Source organism: Squalius cephalus (genome assembly GCF_949319135.1).
Source record: "Squalius cephalus genome assembly, chromosome: 3".
NCBI lineage: Eukaryota > Metazoa > Chordata > Actinopteri > Cypriniformes > Leuciscidae > Squalius > Squalius cephalus.
The window spans coordinates 38,084,813-38,107,928 of NC_137124.1; the positions used below are offsets into that span (position 1 = coordinate 38,084,813).

The 23,116-nt window shown below is 41.2% G+C and overlaps 1 protein-coding gene across 2 annotated transcripts in view; it reads right to left on the minus strand.

Annotated features, from left to right (window-relative positions):
• Positions 1-23,116, minus strand: part of nwd2 (NACHT and WD repeat domain containing 2) — a 73,203-nt gene that overhangs the window by 18,874 nt on the left and 31,213 nt on the right. For both annotated transcript variants that reach the window (XM_079867303.1, XM_079867302.1), the window contains exons 4-5: positions 13,173-13,289; positions 957-1,160 (exon numbers count right to left, since the gene is read on the minus strand). In XM_079867303.1, the coding sequence (XP_079723429.1) occupies positions 957-1,160; positions 13,173-13,289 (321 nt within the window). The remainder of the gene's footprint in view (positions 1-956; positions 1,161-13,172; positions 13,290-23,116) is intronic.

A 23,116-nucleotide genomic window follows, 5' to 3' on the forward strand; every position in this document is an offset into this window, starting at 1 on the left:
CACACAAACACACTTTTATACACATACACACTAATAAATTCAGATTACAAAAATCTGTTTTGAATTTTTAAAAATCACAGCTTCATCGGAATGTTACGAAACTAGGTGACTTTTATGGTATTAGGTATGTGAACACACAAAAAATATTGAGGTCATGATCCAAGCATGCTAAGTGGTCATCACACTTCTGCTCTTTGGTCAAAAATGACTCCCATAGGAAATGAATGGGAAATTGTCAAAAATATGAAAACACAGAGTTTTTTTGTGCATACAATCTACAAATCAGCCAGGATGCAGAAAAAAAGGACTCAACAGTGAAGGGGTGAATCTCTAAAACATCAAGAGTGCAAAACAGACTAAATCTGTTCAGGCAAAAATCACTAGAATTCGCAAGCCTTTCTACAGAGAGCTGTAAATCCACTAGTGGTAAAAATGTGCTATTGCGTGATAAAAATGCTCAGTGTGTCCACCAGTTGGCGCCCATCTCATTTCAAAAATTGCTTTCATGAGGCCTAGGCTTGACTCTAAAATGAAATACATCTTTAATAAAAATAAAATAAAAATTATATATATATAAAACATTTCTATTATATTTAATGGGAAAAAATGGGTCATAATTATTGCATAAATATTAATTATAAATCATAAAATTATCTCAAAACACCAAAAAAGAAAAGAAAAAATATTATAAAAAACAAGTAAAAAAAAAAATATTAAGATTTTTTTATATATATATTAATCCCGCCCTCCGGGTCCATTTGGACCCGAAGGTCCCAAGTGTGACTGTTAAACGAAGGACCCCAGAGGGTTAAAAAGGTTGATTTTTATTTGTTCCTTTCTTAGCACCAACAGGGATCAGCTATACTTTAATTATAATGATTTTTTTCTAAAAGCTGAAGTCCTAATTCTTCAAATATATTATCTTTTATTTATACCTTCCTGCTCTTCCTACTTACAGAGTTCTGGTAGTTCTTCAGCATCTCAGCTTTCGGTTTCAAGTAGTAGGCAGGCGGGACCGAGTTCTCATCTCGACAGTACCACTCCTCCAAGATCCGTGTGTCTAGTCCCGCCTCCACCGCCGCATCCAAGATCATCTCAAACTCGGCTGACTCCACCTCTCCTGGGACCCGAATGCTGCCGTACTTCTCTCCAATGAGACCCTGGGAAATAGAGAGGGGAGAGGGGGGGGGGGGGAGTATTTACACCTCAATCAAAACATATCAAAGCAACGTGTAAAAGCAGGAGTAAAAAAAGTCACTGTGCACAGCCCTGGCTTTTTTTTTTTCAGGACTAAGGCCATTTTTAACTGTGGGTAAATCAAGAGTTCAAACTTATAATTTTGAAGAATTTCACCTCTTTTAACACTGGGTTTTGAATACCTTAAAGCTTTTGCAGTTGCATGCCAGTACATGCTGCATTCTTATTTGCATATTATGAGGTCAATAACATTGACTGGACATTGTAAACTGGCCTCATAAATATGCAAATAAGAATGGTAACCCAGGGTTTAAAAGTGAACAGTATGAAATCATGAAATCTGAATACCCAGGATTAATTAGGTATGAACAGTGTGAGACCAGGGTTAATCATTTCAAATGATAAGAGGGGAATGGCACTGCAAGCGAGACACCAGCCTTCCCGCACATTACCTGTTTGTACCCAACACACAGGAAGAAACCGGCTCCACTCAGAGATTGCAGAATCTCGCAAAGGTATTAGGTGTCGCCCAGCCTGCAGCTCTGCAGATATCTGCCAAAGAGGCACCACGTACCAACGCCCAGGAGGAGGTAACGGATGGATGCTCACTACGAGGGGGCACGGCTCGCCTTGGGATTGGTACGCCAAGGCGATGGCATCCAGTGGGCCAACCTCTGCTTGGAGACAGCCCTTCCCTTCTGTTGACCTCCAAAGCAGACAAACAGCTGTTCAGAGCTTCTGAAGCTGTGCGTGCGCTCCACGTAAACACGCAGGGCGCAAACTGGACACAGCAACGCCAGGGCTGGGTCTGCCTCTTCCAGGGGCAGTGCTTGCAAGTTCACCACCTGGTCACAGAAGGGAGTGGTGGGAACTTTGGGCATGTGGCCGGGGTCTAAGGATGACGTGAAAAGAAGCCGGCCCAAATTCGCTGACTGAAAATGCCTGCAGGTCCCGCACAGTCTTGATGGAATTTAGCGGGGTCAGGAGCTCAGCTCAAATGCAAACTGAATCGCATAGCCGAGTCTGATTGTCCGCAAGAGCCAGTGAAACGGGCTGGGATGCGTTAGTCAGGTGACAACCGACGTACCTACAGAGGGGCAGGGATGGCTCCAAGGATCCTGTGAAGGGATGGCCAGAGGTGCGTGAGGAGGCAACGCGTCCTCGAATCTCGACCTCTTGGCTGGTGGGAAATGTAGAGGGGGGGATCAAGGGGGCTGGGAGTGAGGAAGCATAGCGTTACTCACTGCAAGACCATACCCTGTATATTCCAGAGATTGAGGAAACTGCTATTTTATTTAAAATGTGGGTACTGCTGGCCATAGACAGAAAGAAGAAAAAAAACCTGTGAATCAGCATAAGAGACTCCAGCCTTCAAGAGGAAGAAGAGTCGCGACCGTAGTGTCGACAGTGTTAGTCATTGCAGTGAGGGTATGAACCATCCACGAATGCCACCTCAGCATGCTCTCGCACCAGACATGTGAGACAGTGATCATGGCCGTCAGATCAAGACAGGAAACGACTGTATCCAGAAACACACGTACGGAAAGGCATCTTTAAAAAGACACTTGCCGACCATGCTTGCTCTTTTAGGGAAATCTGCTCTTCACACTGAAGCGCCCAGGGGAATCTATGTACTGCTCTTTTAGAATGGCGAAACCCGCAGAATGCAACGTAAAACGATCTCCGTAGCACACTCATTGCTTGGTGACTGGAAGAGTGATCGCTGTGCAGCCACTCAGCTCCGCAGCAAAAATCTGAATGAGTGGATGCGTGCCGCCATCTTATATACCTGTATGTATGGGGGAGTGACTCGGCATTCAAATTCCACTTGCCAATTCCATTGGCCGTTTTTTTTTCTAAAACTAAAACTAATGATTGGGGCTCCCAAGTGATACCCCATTTGTCGGTCGACATATCGTTGTAGTGCCTGAAAGATGGGGAACTATAAATATTAAAAACAACTTTGTTAAGGCATTATTGATTTCATCTGATTGGTGTGAGTGCAAATATCATGTAATCACACACATCCTGAATATCAGAATGAAACCGTGCATGGTATCATCTCACTCAGACGTGTGCACTGTTCAGCCTCCAGCAATTCTAAACATGTCAGAAAATCATTTGGTTTCAATTTCAGGCTTCACAATTTCATGAAATCTCGTCACATTGAATGTGGTAAATGAGTAATGCATTATGACCAAGTCTAACTATGAATCTTTTGACCTGTAATAAACTTTATTATTATTGTTATTTTATTATTTTGGACATCCATTTTTGTGAGGATTCTCTTCCACCAATCTTTAATCTGTGGTTGTGAAAACAGCAGTATATAAAATATAAAAAAAAACATGGGTTGAAGGGAAGAAGGTGATGTGTGTGTGTGTGAGAGAGAGAGAGAGAGAGAGAGAGAGAGAGAGAGAGAGAGAGAGAGAGAGAGAGAGTAAAATGACCCTATAGTGCTATCTGTGTTGCTTAGTGCCTCTGAAATTGTTTGCTCGGTCTACTTCCAGATAAGCCAGTGTTTTTCCTTTAGCATGGTCAAAACAAGAGGATATTATATGCTTTGTGCAGCCCCTCAACATTCAGTGCCAATGGAAGTGAGTGCTCTGGACCGTGTGCAGTGAGACACAATCCCTTGATACTGTGCCACACTTTGATGGCACATGAACAGGCACTAGTATAAACAGACACTTTGAAGTTGTATTAGGAGTATAGCGCTTTCTTTTTATCATCTACTTCTTATGTTATTTTGCGGCTCTATTAGAGTTCTCTCTTTATGCTTCTTTCATTCCTTCTGGCTCTTTCTGCCCATCTCTCTCGCTCTGTCTCTGCTCCAGGCTGTGTGACAGTGAGTTTCAGCTGCTGTCTCCTCTTGCAAGAGCTTTGATGTCTGTCTTATTGCTACTGTTCTAAGAAACCATAACCTCAGAGCAATGTGAGAAGTGGAGAGTATGGGGAGTGTTGTTCAGGATTAACTCATCTTTGAGGAATGTCAAGTTCATTGTTTAAGATTATGAACAGTTTCAAAAAGAAAATGTTTTTCCTTTTAAGACTCAGGGCTATAAATGCAAATGTACAATGAAATAAATCACAATGAAAAGACATAGGAGGTCCAAGGTCCTAAAGTGATCAAAAATACAGCAAAATCAGTAATATTGGTAAATATTATTATCATTTAAAATAAATGTTTTCTATTTGAATATATTTTAAAATGTAATTTATTCCTTTGGTGGCACAGCTGAATTTTCAGCAGTCACTACTCTGGTCTTCAGTGTCACATTATCCTTCAAAAACCATTCTAATATTTGATTTGGTGCTTCTTATTATCAGTCCTTCCTGGATTTTGTAATTCTGCAATCACAGAATTGAATGAAAAATCAATGAAACAGTTGTTCTGTTTAATATTTTTGTGGAAACCGTGATCATTTCCCCCCATGCAGGATTCTTTGATGAATAAAAAGTTCAAAAGAACATCATTTATTTTAAAAAGAAATCTTTTAACATAATATTTTAACATAATACTGTTCAATTTTAACATTGACCAGTAGTGAATACATTTGAAATAATAAGGCTAAAAATAACTTACAAACTCAAAATGAATGTGTGTAGATGTTTGTAGTCAGACTGTTCTTTAAAATCTAATTTCTGTTTAAATGTTACAAGTTTTAGCAGTCCTGTAGTCTGTTTCCATATTAATCTGAGTGTTTCTCTCAATCCCCCCCTCCCCCCTCTCCCACTCTCTCTCGTTTCTACTCATCTCTGCCTGTCACATTTAAATTAAACAATTTCAATCTGCCTAGAGACCTTTTCTGGAGACACACCAGCACATGCAACCTAGAACTGTCAGCCGCAAACCCGCTCACATCTGATCTGTCTGATCAAAGCCTCATTTTGACTCTAAAATAGACCCAAATACATGTATTTCCATGCAATGGCACTAGACAACATCACTGAACTTCATGGAGGAAATCCCACATATAGATCAAACGCTTACAGAGCTCCAAGTGTGTCAGGGTTTTCTTGTACTTGCACTCCAAACCATGAGGTCTAAAGGGAACAGGCTTTGAATCCAAGTCTGCTTTGGGCCATCCAAAGGGGTTTAAGGGACAAGACTTTTTCTTTGCAAACTGACCTCTATTCTTTCTCTTATGAGATAATGAAGTGCTCTTTGGGAAAAGCCAGCAGAGTTTCTAGGAAACTTCTCAATAACTACTAAAAGTGCACAAGTCAGAATGACTACCCACATGTCTCTTTGGCAAAGGAGACGAGTTTATCTAATTTTAATTAGACCACTGAGAAACGTGGCCTCGATCTTGCCCGGTCTAGTTAAAGGTGAAGAGTGTGATTTTTCAATTTAACATAGTTTCAACTTAATATGTACATACAGCTAAAATAAGCCATTTGTAGGCTGATCAAAAAGTGAAAACATTGTGGCTTTGTAGCGCATTCAGCAAAGATGGAGACTCCAGAGATGGAGAAAAAATGTACATGACATAGACATGTAATCAACTGAAATAGAATTGACTTGCACTCTAAATTAGACACTCTTGAACTCCGTGTATTTATACCCTGTGTTCTCCTACATTCTCTGTCCGTTCTCATTGATGTTTTGTCATGTATGTTGGATTTACCCGTCTGATCTCCTGAGTTTGTCATTAAAGACATTTATCCTGTTTCTCCTTCGTTTTCATGAGTTTATACACACACAGCCTGTGACACTGTTCAAATGTTGAAAATAAATACTTTTATTCAGGATGCATCAAGTTGATCATAAGTGTCAGCCAAGACCTTTACATTTTTATGGTTAAAGTTGTATTTCAAATAAATCCTGAACAAAACATGTTTCAGGGTTTTCACAAAAATATTAAGCCTCACAACTGTTTTCAACATTGAGAAAAATAATGTTAGAATGATTTCTGAAGGATAATGTGATGCTGAAGACTGTAATGGCTGCTGAAAATACAGCTTTTCCATCACAGGAATAAATTACATTTTTTATTATTTTCAAATAGAAAACATTTATTTTAAATTATAATAATATTTCACAATATTACTAATGTTACTGTATTTTTGATCACATAAATGCAGCCTGGTTGAGCATAACCATTTTAAAAAAATCTTACCTACAGTATCTCACAAAAGTGAGTACACCCCTCACATTTAAGCAAACATTTTAGGATATCTTCTCAAGGGACAATACTATAGAAATGAAACTTGGATATATTTTAGAGTAGTCAATGTGCTGCTTGTATAGCAGTATATATTTACTGTCCTCTGAAAATAACTCAACATACAGCCATTATTGTCAAAATAGCTGGCAACAAAATATCCCAAACTTTGGAACGATATTGAACATTAGGGGCCCTATCTTGCACCCAGCGCAATTGACTTAGTACACCAACGCATGTATCATTCCTATTTTGCACCCGCGCAAAGCGGACTTTTCCCTCCACAGACGCATGTCGGTTAACTAAGAAATACACTTGCGCTCCCCGGGGCGGTTCAGCGCAAAGAGGAGGCGTGTTCCGGCGCAAAGGTTCCCTCATGCTATTTTACAGGTTTAGAAAACAATTCCGCCAAAAAAAAAACAGTTTAAAGTCAGTGGCGCGTTGCGCATGTTATTCATATGCTATTTTAAGGGCGCATGCTTGGCCTTAATCAATGTAGCGTGTGCACAACGCGCATACACTTTAATTCTCTCATCTACACACAGACGCAGCAGTTATCATTTTTGCAAATCATACATTATTACGATAGATAGATAGATAGATAGATAGATAGATAGATAGATAGATAGATAGATAGATAGATAGATAGATAGATAGATAGATAGATAGATAGATAGATAGATAGATAGTTTATTATAAAAGCATACATAGCTTACACATTTACCAAAATTATCATACGCCTGTTTAACCGAAGTTAATTTGGGTGTGTTTCTCCATCCCCAACGTCCCTGATGAGAACGTCGGTCTCCTCAGCTGTGAACCGCTCCTCTCGTGCGCCTTCCAAATCCGCCGTTATAATAGGAATCCGCTATATAGAACAAGCGCGGCTGCTCTTTAAGGGAATGTGAGATGACGCTCTGATTGGTTTATTTCACGTTACGCCCAAACCACACCTATGAATAATGAAGCTACTTCAGACCAACCCCTTTTAGATTTGCGCCGGGCGCAAGAGTCATTTAACCCGCCGGGAAAATAGCAACAGCGCCCAAGACCCGCCCACAAAGTTACTTGCGCTTTGCGCTTGACACTTGCGTTTCAGATCGTTAAAATAGGGCCCTAAATATTTTAGCAACTTTTGGGAACTTACATGGACCTCCCATGTCTTTTCATTGTAATTAATTTCATTGTACATTTGCATTTAGAGCCCAAAGTCTCAAAAAGAAAATATATTCAAAAAGAAAATTTTAATTTATTGATTTTAAAATTTACTTTAAATTATAATAATTTCACTGTTACAATTTTACTGTATTATTGATCACATAATGCCTTGGTAAGCATAAGAGACTTTTTTCAAAAAATATGAATATCAATCTTACTGACCTCAAACTTTTGAATGGTGTATAATGAAATATAACATATTTAAAAAATATATGAAATTAATTGAACTTTCTGAAAAAGGTTTTAACAAACTAAACTGCAGCAAAAGTACTTTTATTAGTGCATCACTATTATGTGACAAAAAGGAGTGATTTGAATACTGCAGCAGAACCTGGCAGTTAATGCTCAAGCAGAAAAGAGAAAGGTTAATAAGGTGAGAGTAGTCTCTGCCCAACATGAATGAAGGTCATACACTTCAAATAATTTCCTAAGAGTGAAAGAGATTGAGAGAGCGAGGGACCAAGAGAGAGAGAGGGGTGATTGTGAGAGGAAGAGGACAGAGAGGAGGATTAAGTGAAACAGTAGACACACAAATCAGAATAAAAGGAGAGGTGAAATGGACACTAGAGCACTGAATGTAGGTGAAGGTGGGAGACAGATGGAGGTGTGAAGTGGAACAGAAACATAGATAGAAACCTCTTGAAGGACGAGAGCGAGAGAAAATACATGGTTGAGAAGACAATTAAAGAGTGGTTAAAGGTGAAAGCGTGTCAGGAATTCAATGAGAAAGTTTGGTTTGGGAAATAAAGCAGATTGAAAAATATCCAAAGAACGCAAGCAAACTAGATTAAAAATGTGACGTATTTGCCACTCATGTAAAACTTTCTGCCACAATGCAAGAAGGGTGTGGGTAGATGGACGAGCACTGAAGTGCAGTTGCTAAGGTGTTCTGCTAAGGCGTTCAAAAGGTTTTAGAAGGTATGGTTGGTGTTTAAGCTGTATGGTTGCTAGAGTATTCTGGGTGTAAATTGTACAGTAGCTGGTCTCCTTATCCTTTTCATTTGATTCTTTTCTGAAGGAGAAACAAGGGTTGGTTCATTCAGTAGTACTTCCATGAAAAATTATGTAGACTGTGACGAAACAGAGGTGCAGTCACATTTACTGTTGTTCATTTCAATACTGTTGTTCGATTCCACGCAATATGGAATTTTGCGTGAGGGTGAAAGGTGTTCTGCTAAGGTGTTCAGGAGTTTTTAAGATGTTCAGATCCCCGTAACTGCTTGCCCGTTGTACGTGGCCTCCCAGCCGGTGGCAGAGGTATCCGTGGAGACAACAGCATGCCAAGCTCATCTCGGGACTCGACCATGAAGCCAGTGCTGAAGCGGCCTCATATGAAGCTATACGAGCGGCGTTACTGCGGCTGCAGATGCCATATGCCCCAGGAGCCTCTGAAAAAGTTTCAGTGGGGCCGCTGTCTTGCCTTTGAACGAATTCAAACAGTTCAACACTGACCGAGCATGTTCCTCTGTGAGGTGTGCTGTTTGGCTGACCGAGTCCAGCTCTGTACAGAGAAAAGAGATCCTCTGCATGGGGCCAAGTTTGCTCTTTTCCCAGTTGACCCGAAGCCCAAACTGGCTTAGGTGACTGGGCACCATGTCCCTTTGATCGCACAACTGATCTTGTGATTGCGATGTGAAATTGCACGTTCTCTCAGAGGAACAAGGACTGTCTCCGCTACCTTCATGAAGACGCAGGGTGACAGGGCCAGCCCGAAGGGTTGGACTTTGTACTGATATGCACGTCCCTCGAACACAAAGCTAGGAACGGTCTGTGTCGAGTGAGAATCGAGACATGAAAGTACGCATCCATCAGGTCGACCGCTACAAACCGGGGACGGCCACATCCGAAGATGCGCTTCTGCGTTATCATTTTGTGAACGGAAGCTTGTGAAGGGCCCGATTCAAGACTTGCAGGTCCAAGATTGGCTGTAACCCACCGCCTTTCTTGGGTACAGTTAAGAAGGGGATGTAAAACCCTATCTTCATGTCGGCTGTAGGGACCGCAATCTCCACCCGTAAGACCAGCAAGAAGAGAACAGAGGAAAATTGCTCTTTTATTGAAATTTTGGGTACTGCTGACTGTGGGGCCAGCTGTGGAAATTAAAGAAAATTGAACATTCTCTACCCGGCCCACCTCTGGGGGAGGGAGTGGTGTGGTCACCATCTCCTGAAGAGCTATCTCCTCCATCTCTGGGTCGCCTGTCTCAGGGTTGCTTGGAGACCTGGACAGGCTGGGTGGTGGCGGCTGATATGTGTGAGGCCGATAAATATCGGTTCTTGGACTCCCCTAACTTCCAGGCTGGCCTCTTCGGCGACGCGGTGAAGAACGTCGCCCAACAGTTCTCCGCTGCACAGAAATCCTTTGGCCGCTCCGCCATCAAGGGTAGTGAGGATGGATGAGGTAACAGATCGGTTTCGGGCAGAAAAAGGTGTCATCCACGATCTAGTAATCTCATCATGCAGCTCCAGGAAGAATGCACTATTTTACAAATGCACCTTGCATCATTGTGAATTGTATTCCCTTTTAAATTGGACATCATTACATTTTTATTTATAAAGTCATGTTAAGCCGGGGACACACTTAACGACTGTAAGGCCAATTATGAATTTAATTTGATACTTACGACTGATCATGCCCAGACATGCCGAGTCAGAGAGAGTTGCATTCAGTTGGTGTTTAAAATCTGCTCGAGTCATTGGAAACAGTCTGTAAGTGTGTGCAGTTCATGTTTCAGCTATTCGTTAAGTGTGTGCCCGGCATTAGGTTTGTTACCCAAATATCTTCAAGAGTCGCTGCACCAATATGTTAGTACATATACAGCCAGATCATCTAATCATATTGTTTTTGTTTCCTTCCTTTGTTTTGTTTTGTTTTTAATTCTCCATTTTGAAATTTCTCTTGGATCTGTTTTGCCTCCATTGCTGCTTAAAAAAGTGGACCCCGCAACTGCGTAGCTTAATGAGAGTCTGCAAATTAGTGCCTGACAATTTTTTTATATATATATTTCCAACATAACGTTTATTTATCTCTCATCCACCCGCGACCCACCCACAAATGGCCCGCCCGAGCCACGTATTATCCTAATCACTAATTCACACATTTTAAGTGTGAGAGCTAGATGAAACTTGGGGAGAGTGCCAAGCACATGAAATGCTTGGCAGTCTATATCTATATAAACATTTTAGTAGAGGTACTCCTAACTTTTTTCTGGTGCTCCTAACTTTTTGAAGATGGGAGCACCAGTGCTACCAATTAAATGTTTTAATTTCAAGCCCTGGCGCAACGCGCAAGCCCACCCTCCAATGCTGCAATCGACAGCTCATCCTCATCGCGAACCACAAATGAGAAATTGAGCTCACCCTGAGGCGAGCCGGCCATGCATTTTAAATGCATTTTAAATGCATGTTAAAACCAGGTGGAAACAAGGCCATGGTGAGCATCACTAATGTAAAGTGTAAGACACCATGCGTGTGCGTGCATAAGAGAGACAAAGAGAGAGAGAAAGCAAGGATACAATTAGAAGTGTTCCCTGCTCAGCGGCTCCTACACACCACTTCACCTAACACTTAACTTTACCACACACACATATTCTGCCTCACCTCAAACATTGCTCTCTGACTCCAATTAGATCCCAATCCTCTTGCCCAGATTGCTCATTTACATTTTAATAATTTAAAATCAATCTCTCTCCACACCTGAGAACTGATTCTGAACCCCCAGCACACACACAAACACACACATACTGTACACACACACACACGCACACACACACACACACACACACACACACACACACACGTGTGTGTGGTCATGTGTGAATGTATATATTCCTTATAAATCCACTCATCTGTTAGTAACCCACCTGGTGCTCTGGAACTGTGTGTGTGTGTGTGTGTGTGTGTGTGTGTGTGTGTGTGTGTGTGTGTGTGTGTGTGCTTCACTTCTTCTGCATGATCTCATATCTCCCGCAACATCAGCCATTAAACCAGATCCTTCCTCATGCCATGCTGAGAGATTTGAAAGTCATTTTGCTATGTGTGTGTGTGTGTGTGTGTGAGTGAGAGAGAGAGAGAGAGAGAGAGAGAGAGAGAGAGAGAGAGAGAGAGAGAGAGAGAGAGAGAGAGAGAGAGAGAGAGAGAGAGTTACCGAAGCACAATGAGCTCCATCCAGCGAGTGAACTCAAGTGCTTCGCTCTCATATGTGTGTTACACGAGGTCTATCTGTCAGCCCCTCTTCTATCACTGACTAGAGAGACATCATACCCACACCCAAACTCCGCTTTACTGCCGCTCTAAGATTTTAAAGCACACTGTATTGTATGTGCTGTGCTGTAGTTTTAGAGGTGTGAGGTTGTACGGTTATAAGGGAGTTGCCTTACACGTAGTTTTACTATCCCTATATTCGACTAGAAAGTTTGATGTTGAAAATCTGACAGTAATGATGCCACTGGAATATTTGCATAATCAATTATGGGTTTTTCCTCTTTCTTAAGCCGTCGTCACACTGCAAAGGTGGCACACTGGACACAGAAGCTGCCTTTATCTATTTATTCATGTATCCATATATACTGCATATTACTATTAGTGGACAACCAATATGGATTTTTTGATAGTTGTTGCTGACATCTTATAGAGCAGGGTGGCCGACGGCTGATATTAAGTCTATATATTTGATATCACACTATTTAATTAAAAAGGCCGTAAATATCACATGCATAACCATCGCTACAATAACATTTGTATATATATAAAGTAACCAAACATTATTCATGTTTATGAATAAAGATTTTGTTAAAAACATGAATACAAATGAAGTAAAGACAGTAACCAACAGTGCACTCAATTATTCAGTAAGCCTGTGAGCACTGGGGATCATATTTTCCCAAATAAATACAAGGAAATGCTCATTTTACATACAGCAGTGTTTCTTGAAAAAGTGGGCTGCAAGACCTGCAAGAGTGTGTAGTCAAAGAAACAACAACAAATGCAACAAATATTTTTCTGATGCAACACTTTTGAAAGAGTTTGAAAGATGTGCACGAAAGCTGTTGACTCTTCTGCAAAGACTTTGCTCTTCTGAGACAAAACACGTTTTACCATTCCACTGTGAACTACATTGAACTACATTGATGTGTTTGACTGATTCAGTATCTGTTGAGATATCAGATGAGATGATGTCAGGCTATATATCAGTGTGATAATACAAATGTTATTTTCCTAAATTTTTATGGCCGGTTCACGCAGAAATCGTTATGCGGTTAAATTTACAGGCATGCAACATTTAGTTACATTGTCAATTAGGAAAAGTACGAAAAGTACCAATAAATTACGTAAGTGGTACGTTGTGTCTAAGCTGGGAAAGATTTGCATGCAGGTATGATGTTCATTCATCAGGATGAGTGTCCATATGTCTTATGTCTTATTAACAGCCCATGTTAGTATTGTGTATTCACCATGGTAACTGTAGTTTCCGTAACCTTAACCCAAAATACCACCAATTCTATATTTTTGATGATGTATTAGGGATTTAAAACATGTTCCCTCATAAAGTTGCTGGTTTAGGGTTTGATGAAATGTCATATATACCCACAACAAAGCATGGACCGGCTGCAGTCTTCAGACATTCTTCCAGTAGTTTCATCCGTAGTCTCTGCAGCTCCGGACTATCCCACTCCTCTGGATCAATGCCCCAGTACAGGTCCACCACCTGGGAAACACACATACACAGATATTTAAAACATCAAGATTTAGCCACTGAAACATTACAAACTTTTACCTAAACATTACACACACAATATATAAATAATTCTCATTAAATTCATTCTAAAATGACTTCCTTTATTGAACTCAAAAATAAAAGTTTAGAAAAATGTTCTGGCTACTCTTTTTCTTTTCAATGAAAAAAAAAGGGCATAGGATTTAGAGAGAGAACATTTTCGTAGACCTACTGTATATCAACACTCTTAACTAATGCCTAATTCTTTTTTATTACTAAGTAAGAAAGATCTGGGGAGTAATGAATGCCTGGGAGAGTATGAATTTCCACACTCTTTCAGCACACATTAGCACGTTAAAAGGAACCACAGGGAGAGGAATGAGGGAAGAGATAGAGAAAGACAGAGAGAAAGAAAGAAAGAAAGAAAGAAAGAAAGAAAGAAAGAAAGAAAGAAAGAAAGAAAGAAAGAAAGAAAGAAAGAAAGAGGGGAACGTTACAAGAAGAGCAATGCTGAGAATGTGTTCCTGCAGTCAGCTAAACACTACACTCATGCTGAGACACATTTCCCTGCTTACTGCTCACAATTAAGAGCCGCTAATAATTCTGAGTGTTTGTCTTTGAAGAACCTCACACAAAGCCATTCAAAAGGGTTATCCTTTATACTGATTATTATGAAGAACAATATGCTGAGCTGCCATATCATTTTCATTCAATTAGTTGAACTCATTTCTCCACGTACACCGATGAGCCAAAACATTATGACTACCTGCCTAATATGCTGTTGCTGCCAAAACAACGCTGACCCGATGAGGCATGGACTCTACAAGAAGACGTTTTGTGGTATATGGCACCAAGACATTAGCAGCAGATCATACAAGTCCTGTAGGTTGCAAGGTGGAACTTGTTGGTCCAGCACATCCCACAGATGCTCAATTGGATTGAGATCTGGAAAATTTGGAGGCCAGGACAACAGCCTCAACTCTTGGCACTCAGTGTGGTAGGGTGCATTATCCAGCTGAAAGAGGCCACTTCCGCCAGGGAACACAATTGTCATGAAGGGGTGTAACTGCAACCCACAAGCCTTTCCATTTCAGAGATACTCTGACCCAGTTGCCTTGCCATTACAATTTGGCCCTTGTCAAAGTCACTCGGATCATTATTCCTGCCCATTTCTCCTGAATCTAACATGTTGATTACAAGAACTAATTGTTTGCTTACTAATTTACCCAGACCTTAATATGTGGCCTTGTTAGGAGATGATCAACGATATTCGCTTCACCTGTGACTGCTCATAATGTAATCAGTGTATACTGTAGCCACCCACCCTACAATCCAGGATAGAAAGACATCTTAACATCTAGCTCATTATTCATGTTTTTGGCAAGCAGGGCAAGGTTGAGAGCTGTGAGAACACAGCGAGGCCGGAGAAATGAGCGCCCCACAGCACACTGGTCTCGAGTTCCATGGAGGAGCTACGGAGGGACTTAAGAAAGAGTGACAACAGTGGAAGGGAGAGAGAGGGAACCGCAGACTTGTGGCATTTATTTTGTTGTTTCTTTTCTGTTAATGTGCAACAGTCATTTTGTTTTGTTTTGAAATTTATTAAGTGATTAAAAAATTATGACAGATAATATCCAGACAGAATTTTCTTTAACATACTTATGGTACACTTCCGCTCCAAATTTTTTTTTTAAGTAAGATATTTTAGTGAAAGAAGGATGTAGCACAACTGTTTTCATCATGGTTAAGAACAAGAAATGTTTCTGAGCACCAAACAGCATATTAGAAAGATTTCTGAATCATGTGACACTGAAGGCTACTGAAAATTCAGCTTTGCCATCACAGGAATAAATTACACATTTAAAAAAAACAAAAAAACAAACAAAAAAAACAATATTTTAAATTTTTTTTTTTTAAACAGTATTTCTGATCAAATAAATGGCGCCTTGGTGAGCATAACATTAAAAGAAATCTTACCAACCCCAAACATTTGAACGGTAGTTTATTTTTTGTATTTGTACTGTAAAAGTAGTTGTTATTTATAGGCCAATTTCATAGAAACCAAAAGTTTGTATGATTCATTATATCTGGGAGCATGACTGAGATTAATTTGCAGTGGTGTTTGGGCAGAAAAGTACGGAGCCCCGCACATGACATGCGGAGAAAACAATATATTGTGGCCACGAATTAGGAAATAGTGACTTAATTCGTTCCTTCATTTTGATTTAACTAAAACAAGTGAACAAATTATTGCGATTTAGTAAAACGAGGGAACAAATTAGTAAAATGTGCTGACGTATCAGTAAGTTGTGGGAATTAATTGTTAATCCGTGGCCACAATATAAATGCTTTGTGTGTGTATGTGGTACTGGACTTAATGAAGAGAGACAGGACATTTCCTCAGCACCAGTATGACAGGACACAGGAATATCCCTGGACACATTTGTCAGAATCAATGTCACTGGCGCAGATAATTCAAATGGCAAACACGCTTCAGGGGGAATCTCTCCCTGCTGCACGCATGCGAGCGCGTCTCGCTGAAGGACTCGGTAATCAAGTATGTGTTTCTGTGTGTGTGTGCTGATCACGTCTGTTCAATGTGTGAGTATGAGTGTGATTTGTTTAATTTGATGTTGATTTAATGTGTCTATGCTGGTTATGTATTTCTCTTTCTCTTTCTCACAATCTAAAGCAAGTACAATAAAATTCTGGTGTCATTCACATAGCTCTTTAGGACCCCAAACACATTTCTTTTGCTCGGCTGGCAAAAACCAAGCCACTGTGAGCCCTGCCTTCCTTCCAGACTTCATTTAACGAATTCAATCATGGCTTCCATCCAAGAGCACATAAAGCACAAGAGACTCCCTACATAATGTGAACTCTACACTCAAGCTCTCTGTGCTAATCAAACTTCTAAGAAGAGAGAAATACTTCATATGAAAAATGTCTTGCTTCTGTAAGTATACGTTATAATGTCAAATGGAAAATCCATGGCAATTTTTCCCCCTCAATCCATTCAATCCATCCAAATTTTCCCTCACTGTCATGAAAAATGATAACACTTTACAATAAAGTTTTTTTTTGTTAACATTATTAGTTCATGACCTAAATGATTAACTAATGGAAATTTTGTTTTTGCAGCATTTACTACAGTAAAAAAAAAAAAAATGTAGATTTGCAAAAATGTAGATTCAAATTTGTAAGTTACTGTATTTCAATGACTGACTTTATTAACTCCTAAGTAACACTACTATGTTTTGTCAATTTTAATTTGTTTATTCACTAAATGTAAAATGCCTGGTTGACCAATAAATTTGTGAAGGCAACTACAGATTTCTTATTTCTAAACTAGTAACTGATGTATACAGTGATGTATAATATACACTATAGTTTCATAGGACATTTCACATGTGAAGTAAGCTAGACATCTTTGTTTCTGAATGAGCAAGTAGGCTATATCAGACAGTAACTTTATCCTACAACAGTAAACACATAATTTATTCATGCTTCAGTGCATGCTGGGAACTCACAACCCCTTAAAATTTCAGCTATATTTGCTCAATATAAAATTATTTGTTCAGACAACTGTTTCACTATTTGGGACAACATTTGGGAGAATTCTGTTGGTCTAACATCTGTTTTTATGTACAGTATTTGTTTCACATTACACGAGGAATTCACATTTCTTAGTATTTGTGAATCAAAAGGTCCCATAAACTAGAAAATATGTAGCTTCTTTTTTTTACAGTGTGTAACTCAGTGTTAATTACATGTTAATTTATAGGTAATTTAATAAATATGCTAGTGTTTATTGTTAATACCTCTTGTTCATTCATAATAATTAATAATAATGTAATAGTACTTGTAAATGTTAACATGAATCTAGATTAATAAATGCTTCTAAAGCACTGTTCATTGTTAGTTAAAGATAGCGAATGCATTAACGAATTCAGCCTTATCGTAAAGTGTAACGAATTTATTAATTTTAATATTGCGAATGTGTTTATATACAATAATGTTGATCTATCAGTTCATTATGCAAAATTCAATTTGAGTAATGGGCAAAAATCTCAAAATGCTGTTAAGGTTTTGAAGGAAATTACATTTGAAATGAATAGGTTTTTCTCTGGTCTTGATGTCAAAATGAAAATACTGTAGACGTGCACCTCAAATATGTGCCGCCATAATGCCATTAAAGATGTTTATATGTGACCCTGGATCACAAAACCAGTCACACGGGTATATTTGCTACCAAGGAGACGGCCCGTGCCATCGGCCGCTCCATGTCAGCATTGGTAGCAACGGAGAGGCACTTGTGGCTGAACTTGTCGGGCATTGGGGAGAAGGACAGGGCCTTCCTCCTCAATACCCCGAATTCGCCTTCTGCGTACAGGCCTCTGAGGGCGGTCCCCCACACGATCGAGCATCAACAGCTCGCTCTTTCGCGGAGCCCTCAGGAAATCGATGTTTACCTCCCACCATCAAGTGCGCCTCGGGACGCATCGGTTTCCAGCGAACTCAAATCGCAGTGTCCGCCCGAAAATATTGCGGCCCTGTCGAGTTCGCTTCCTCTCACGAGGCCTGTAGAAAAATTGAATCGGTTAGTTCCTGCCAGTCAACTGCTTCAGGTCACTGAAATCCAAAATATAACATCCGAGGTCAGTCTTGAGAGACTGGTCCCCCTAGTAGAATATCTAGACACCTGGAAAGGTCTTTGAAATATATCTCAGTGGGTCCTGCGCAAAGGGGTACAGAATTCAGTTCGAGTATCGTCCACCGAAATTCAGCGGGGTTGTGCACACACTTGTCAGCCCCGAGCAGGGTCGGGTCATGGAACAAGTTCAGTCCCTCTTAGCAAAGTAAGACATAGAGAAGGTTCCTCCTCAAGAGAGGGAAGCCGAGAGGGAGGGAAATGATGGGAGGTTATGTCCTATAATAGATCTCAGGGTATTGAACCGGTCTCTGAGGAGATTCAGGTTCAAAATGCTAACCACCTTTTGGGGGAAAAGCGTATCAATACAAAGTTCTTCCATTCGACCAAGCACTGTCACCTCGCACCTTCACGAAATGCATGGATGACGCTCTAGCTCCACTGACACTTCAGGGAATTCGCATTCTCAACTACATTGACGACTGGCTCCTTCTGGCACAGTCAGAGGAGATGGCGGTTCAAAATCGAGATGTTGTTCTGAACCATCTGAGGTGCTGGGGGTTGAGACTCAATGTCAAGAAGAGTTCACTAATTCCTCTACAGAGAACTATATTCCTGGGGGTAGTGTGGGATTCAGTTACGATGCGGGCACAGTTGTCTCCTGCTCGTATAAACACCATCTTGACCACAGTAACGAGTATCAAGTTAGGCCAGGCCATCACTGTCAAACATTTCCAAAGGGTTCTGGGTCTTCTGGCAGCAGCGTCCAACGTGATTCCTTTTGGCCTGCTGTATATGAGGGCCCTGCAGTGGTGGCTCAGGACCAGAGGGTTTTCCCCAAGGGGGAACCCATTTCGCACGATCAAAGTAACGCGCAGATGCCTTCGTTCTTTGGTCATGTGGAAGAAACCATGGTTCCTGTCCCAGGGCCCTGTGCTGGGAGCACCGTGTCAGAGAAAAATAGGGACCACGGATGCGTCCCTCACAGGCTGGGGAGCGGTCATGGAAGGCCGCTATACCAGGGGTCTTTGGAAGGACCACCATCTTTCGTGGCACATCAATTGCCTGGAGATGTTGGCAGTATTTCTGGCTCTCAGACATTTCTTACGGACCTCAGAGGCCATCATGTTCTAGTGCGAACAGACAATACGTTGGCGGTCTCATATACAAATCGACAGGGGGGCCTGAGATTGCGCCCTCTATGCAGACTGGCACATCAGGTTCTTCTGTGGTCCCAGGGCAAACTACTATCAATCAATGTTTATTCCCGAGACAAAAATGTGGGAGCAGACATCCTGTCGAGGCAGGGGCTGAGGCCCAGGGAATGGAGACTCCACCCCGAGACGGTGGAGCTGATATGGAGGGAGTTCGGTCAGGCGGAAGTGGATCTGTTCGCTTTTCACGAGAATACTCACTCGCACTCTGGTTTTACCTCCCTTGGGACTGGATGCCATGGTTCAGGCATGGCCGAGGCAACGTCTGTAGGCATTTCCCCCGATCGCTCTGCTCCCAGGGGTTCTAGAGAGGGTCCGGCGGCACGGGATCAGCTTGCTCCTAGTAGCCCCGTACTGGCCGGCCCGAGTATGGTTTTCAGACATTATAGCTCCTCTAGCAGGCCCTCCGTGGCAAATCCCGATCAGGAGTGACCTTCCCGATCAGGAGGGTACCACAATACTTCACCCTCGGCCAGAGCTGTGGAAGCTGTGGGTCTGGCTCCTGAGGGGGACCAACTTGTAAATGCTGGTCTCTCAACTGAGGTTGTTGAGACTATCCTAAACTCTAGAGCCCCCTCCACGAGGAAACTGTATGCATTAAAATGGAATGTATTCAACTTATGGTGCAGAGAACATCAGTTGGACCCAGTTAACTGCCCTGTGGCTTCAGTGCTGGAGTTCCTCCTGAGTTGTTTCTCTGATGGGCTCTCCCCGTCCACGCTTAAGGTTTATGTGGCGTCTGTAGCTGCCTTCCACATGCCTCTAAGGGTGGGCACCTTGGGGAGACACCCACTTATAGTACGTTTCCTTCGTGGAGCTAGGAGGATGAGGCCTGTCGTGACTGGTCCCCACGTGGGACCTAGCTGTGGTTCTTGAAGGGTTATCCCTGGCATCCTTCGAACCTTTGGACGAGGTGTCTGAGAAATTTGTATCTTTAAAAGTAGCTTTCCTGCTGGCTATTACGTCCCTAAAAAGAGTCGGGGACCTGCAGGCGCTATCCGTCTCACCTTCTTTCCTCGAGTTCGCTCCTGGCAGAGTGAGAGCTATTCTCCACCCTAGACCCGGCTATGTGCCTAAGGTGCTGACAAATGTGGCACATTCAATAATTCTACAAGCATTTCATCCTCCACCGCATGTGTCGGATGATCAAGCTAGATTACATCTGCTATGCCCGGTCCGTGCTCTGGAGGCCTACGTACACAGGTCCTCGGGCTGGAGGAAGTCGGACCAGCTGCTCGTGTGTTTTGGGTCACCTAGAAAGGGTTCCCCTGCTTCAAAGCAAACTGTCAGCAGGTGGATAGTAGAGGCTATTTCCTCAGCTTACGAGGCGCGCAACTTGCCTCTTGTGATAAAAGCCCACTCAACAAGAGGAGTGGCTTCCTCTAAAGCCCTGCTAGCAGGGGTTTCCCTTCAAGAGGTCTGTGATGCCGTTGGCTGAGCCTCCCCACACACCTTCATAAGACATTACAGTCTGGATCTTCCTTCTACACCGGGTTCACAAGTTCTCTTGTCTTGAGTGTGCCAGATTGCTTCACACCAGGGCGTGTACCTCTCAGTGTGGCGCAGTGGGCATTTCGCTCCCCAATGTGTCGATTCTCGACGCAGCGCGAGTTCCCTTGAAAGGGAATGTCTCGGGTTACGACTGTAGCCCTTGTTCCCTGAGAAGGGAACGAGACGCTGTGTCCCTCGGCCACACTTCCTGCGCACCTGAGAACGACTTGCTTCGACCAATCAGAAGCTGACACTGTTGTGATCCGGTGTCCCTTTATAGCTTCTGCATCACCGTCACATGCAACGTGACGAGTGACGTAATGACGCAACACCAATCGAGATTGGACTAGTTCCATACAGGCTTCAGACGCATCATGCTGAAAGTGTTCCCCAATGTTCCCTTCTCCGGGAACGAGGGTTACAGTCGTACCCGAAACGATTTCTTTAAGTAAACAGCATCATATTTATAGTTTATGTTTTTATTTAGGTATTACTTTTTTATACTTGAAATATAACGTCAACTGTATAACTCTTTTCATTTTAAAAACATTTCATTCTAGCTTCCTGCATTCTTTTTTATCAACACTTGAATGTTGAATGTAGGTACGTTTCTTTAAAAAAAGCAACATTTTAACATGTCCGGATCGGATTCAGAACAATGATAAAAAAAAAATAGAGGGAGTAGTTGCATCCATCAACAGGATAGCAACATAGCTTCACAGTCTTTTCCTCTTCATGGGTTCGATATTTAATTCGCTAACGTTAGGCAATTTTTAACTTATATGCTGTTTAATGTTTGATGATCGTGTTATTTTACATTTGTGTAAGCAATCTTCTATCACTTGTTTCTGCTTCTTCTTCAGAGATTCTGCACTAGGATATGCGAAATAGCGCCCCCTACCATATAACAGTGAAAACATGGATAGCCGGAAAATTCGAGTAACCCCAGAGTGCAGTCTGGACGATGGGGCGGGGCGACACTTTTAGGCGGGGCGACACGTGTCGCTCCGCCCACACCCGATTTTATTGGTTTATAATACAGCAATCTAATTGGCGTAGCCGTTTGAGGCATGAGCATGCGCATTCCTTTATGTACGAGTCTATGGTAGGAGTTTATGAATGATCTACGACTACGACGCTGTTTGGCCATACTACAGAAATATTAAGTGATGATAACCATGGGGATTTCCGATTTCAGTAGCCTAATGATCAATTGGATAATATTTTGCTGAATTTACGAATCAAGTTAGATGAAGTTACTGTCAAAATGTATTCGTATAGCGCTCAATTCACATCGTCTCAAAGCAGCTTTACAAAAAATCATATTGTAAGCTTTAGGCTAATATTGAGCAGTTTTAGGGCTAGGCAATATCACGAAATATGTTGCTGATAAATTACTGTTTGAAATTTAGATAGCCTACTCTTATATTTATTAATTTACCCTGCAGATAAGTCAGTGCCACTTTTAGTGAGCAATGATCATGACAGCATGAAATTACTGGCATATAGGCTATCAAAGGAGAGATCATTTCTATAGGCTGATATAGGCTAGACAATATTTTTCCGCATGTCATGCAGGGCTCCGGAATTTCAAATCATTTGTAAATGCTTCTTCGTTTTTCCATTAGGATCAGTGAATAAACACAAACTCGGGATTTTACACAAATGATGATAATTCACTGTATTTCAGTAAAACATCGGATAAATCCGAAAGTTTGTTTTATTTTATTTTAAAGCAAAACCACAGTGACAAATAGGCCTAAGAAGACAATAATAGGCTATAGCCTACCAAATAGTATACAAGCCCAGATCGATATAATAAATCTGTTTTAGTAAATCCATATTTATTTATTTATTTATTTTCACATTTCAGCTCTACGGTTTTAATTCTATTGTAGCCAACGCACAAAACCCAATGGCCTGATGTCACAGTAACAGATAGTCGAATTGTAGCCTACGGTCGACACTTATAGAAAACATGAATCTTTAAAACTATAACATAGGGATTTTACAGAACCAACAGGCCCGCATTTTATTAACAAAGAAACGTGAGTTTTCCATTAAACATTTTATTTGCACTGTAGCCTAACGCACGCATTGGACAACATCTCGCTAAAAAAATGACAACAAAAAACGGTCGTGCTTTAAAAATTAAAATCAGCTGCTTTTACATTCTTACAGTGAATTATCATCCTTTGGGTAAAATCCCGAGTTTGTAAAACATCTCCTTGAAGTAGGCCTGCGTTCGTTTTTAAACAATAACTTCATCCATTCTGTTTCTTAAGTACAATAAAACATTAGCCAATAGATCTTAACTAAAATTACCATGGTAAACCGACAACATATAGCCTACGATTAAAGTTAGCATTTAATATTTCTTTAATACGGCCAAATCATTCATAAAATCGTACTTAAAGGAATGCGCATGCTCAGACCTGAATCGTCTACACCAATAAGATTGC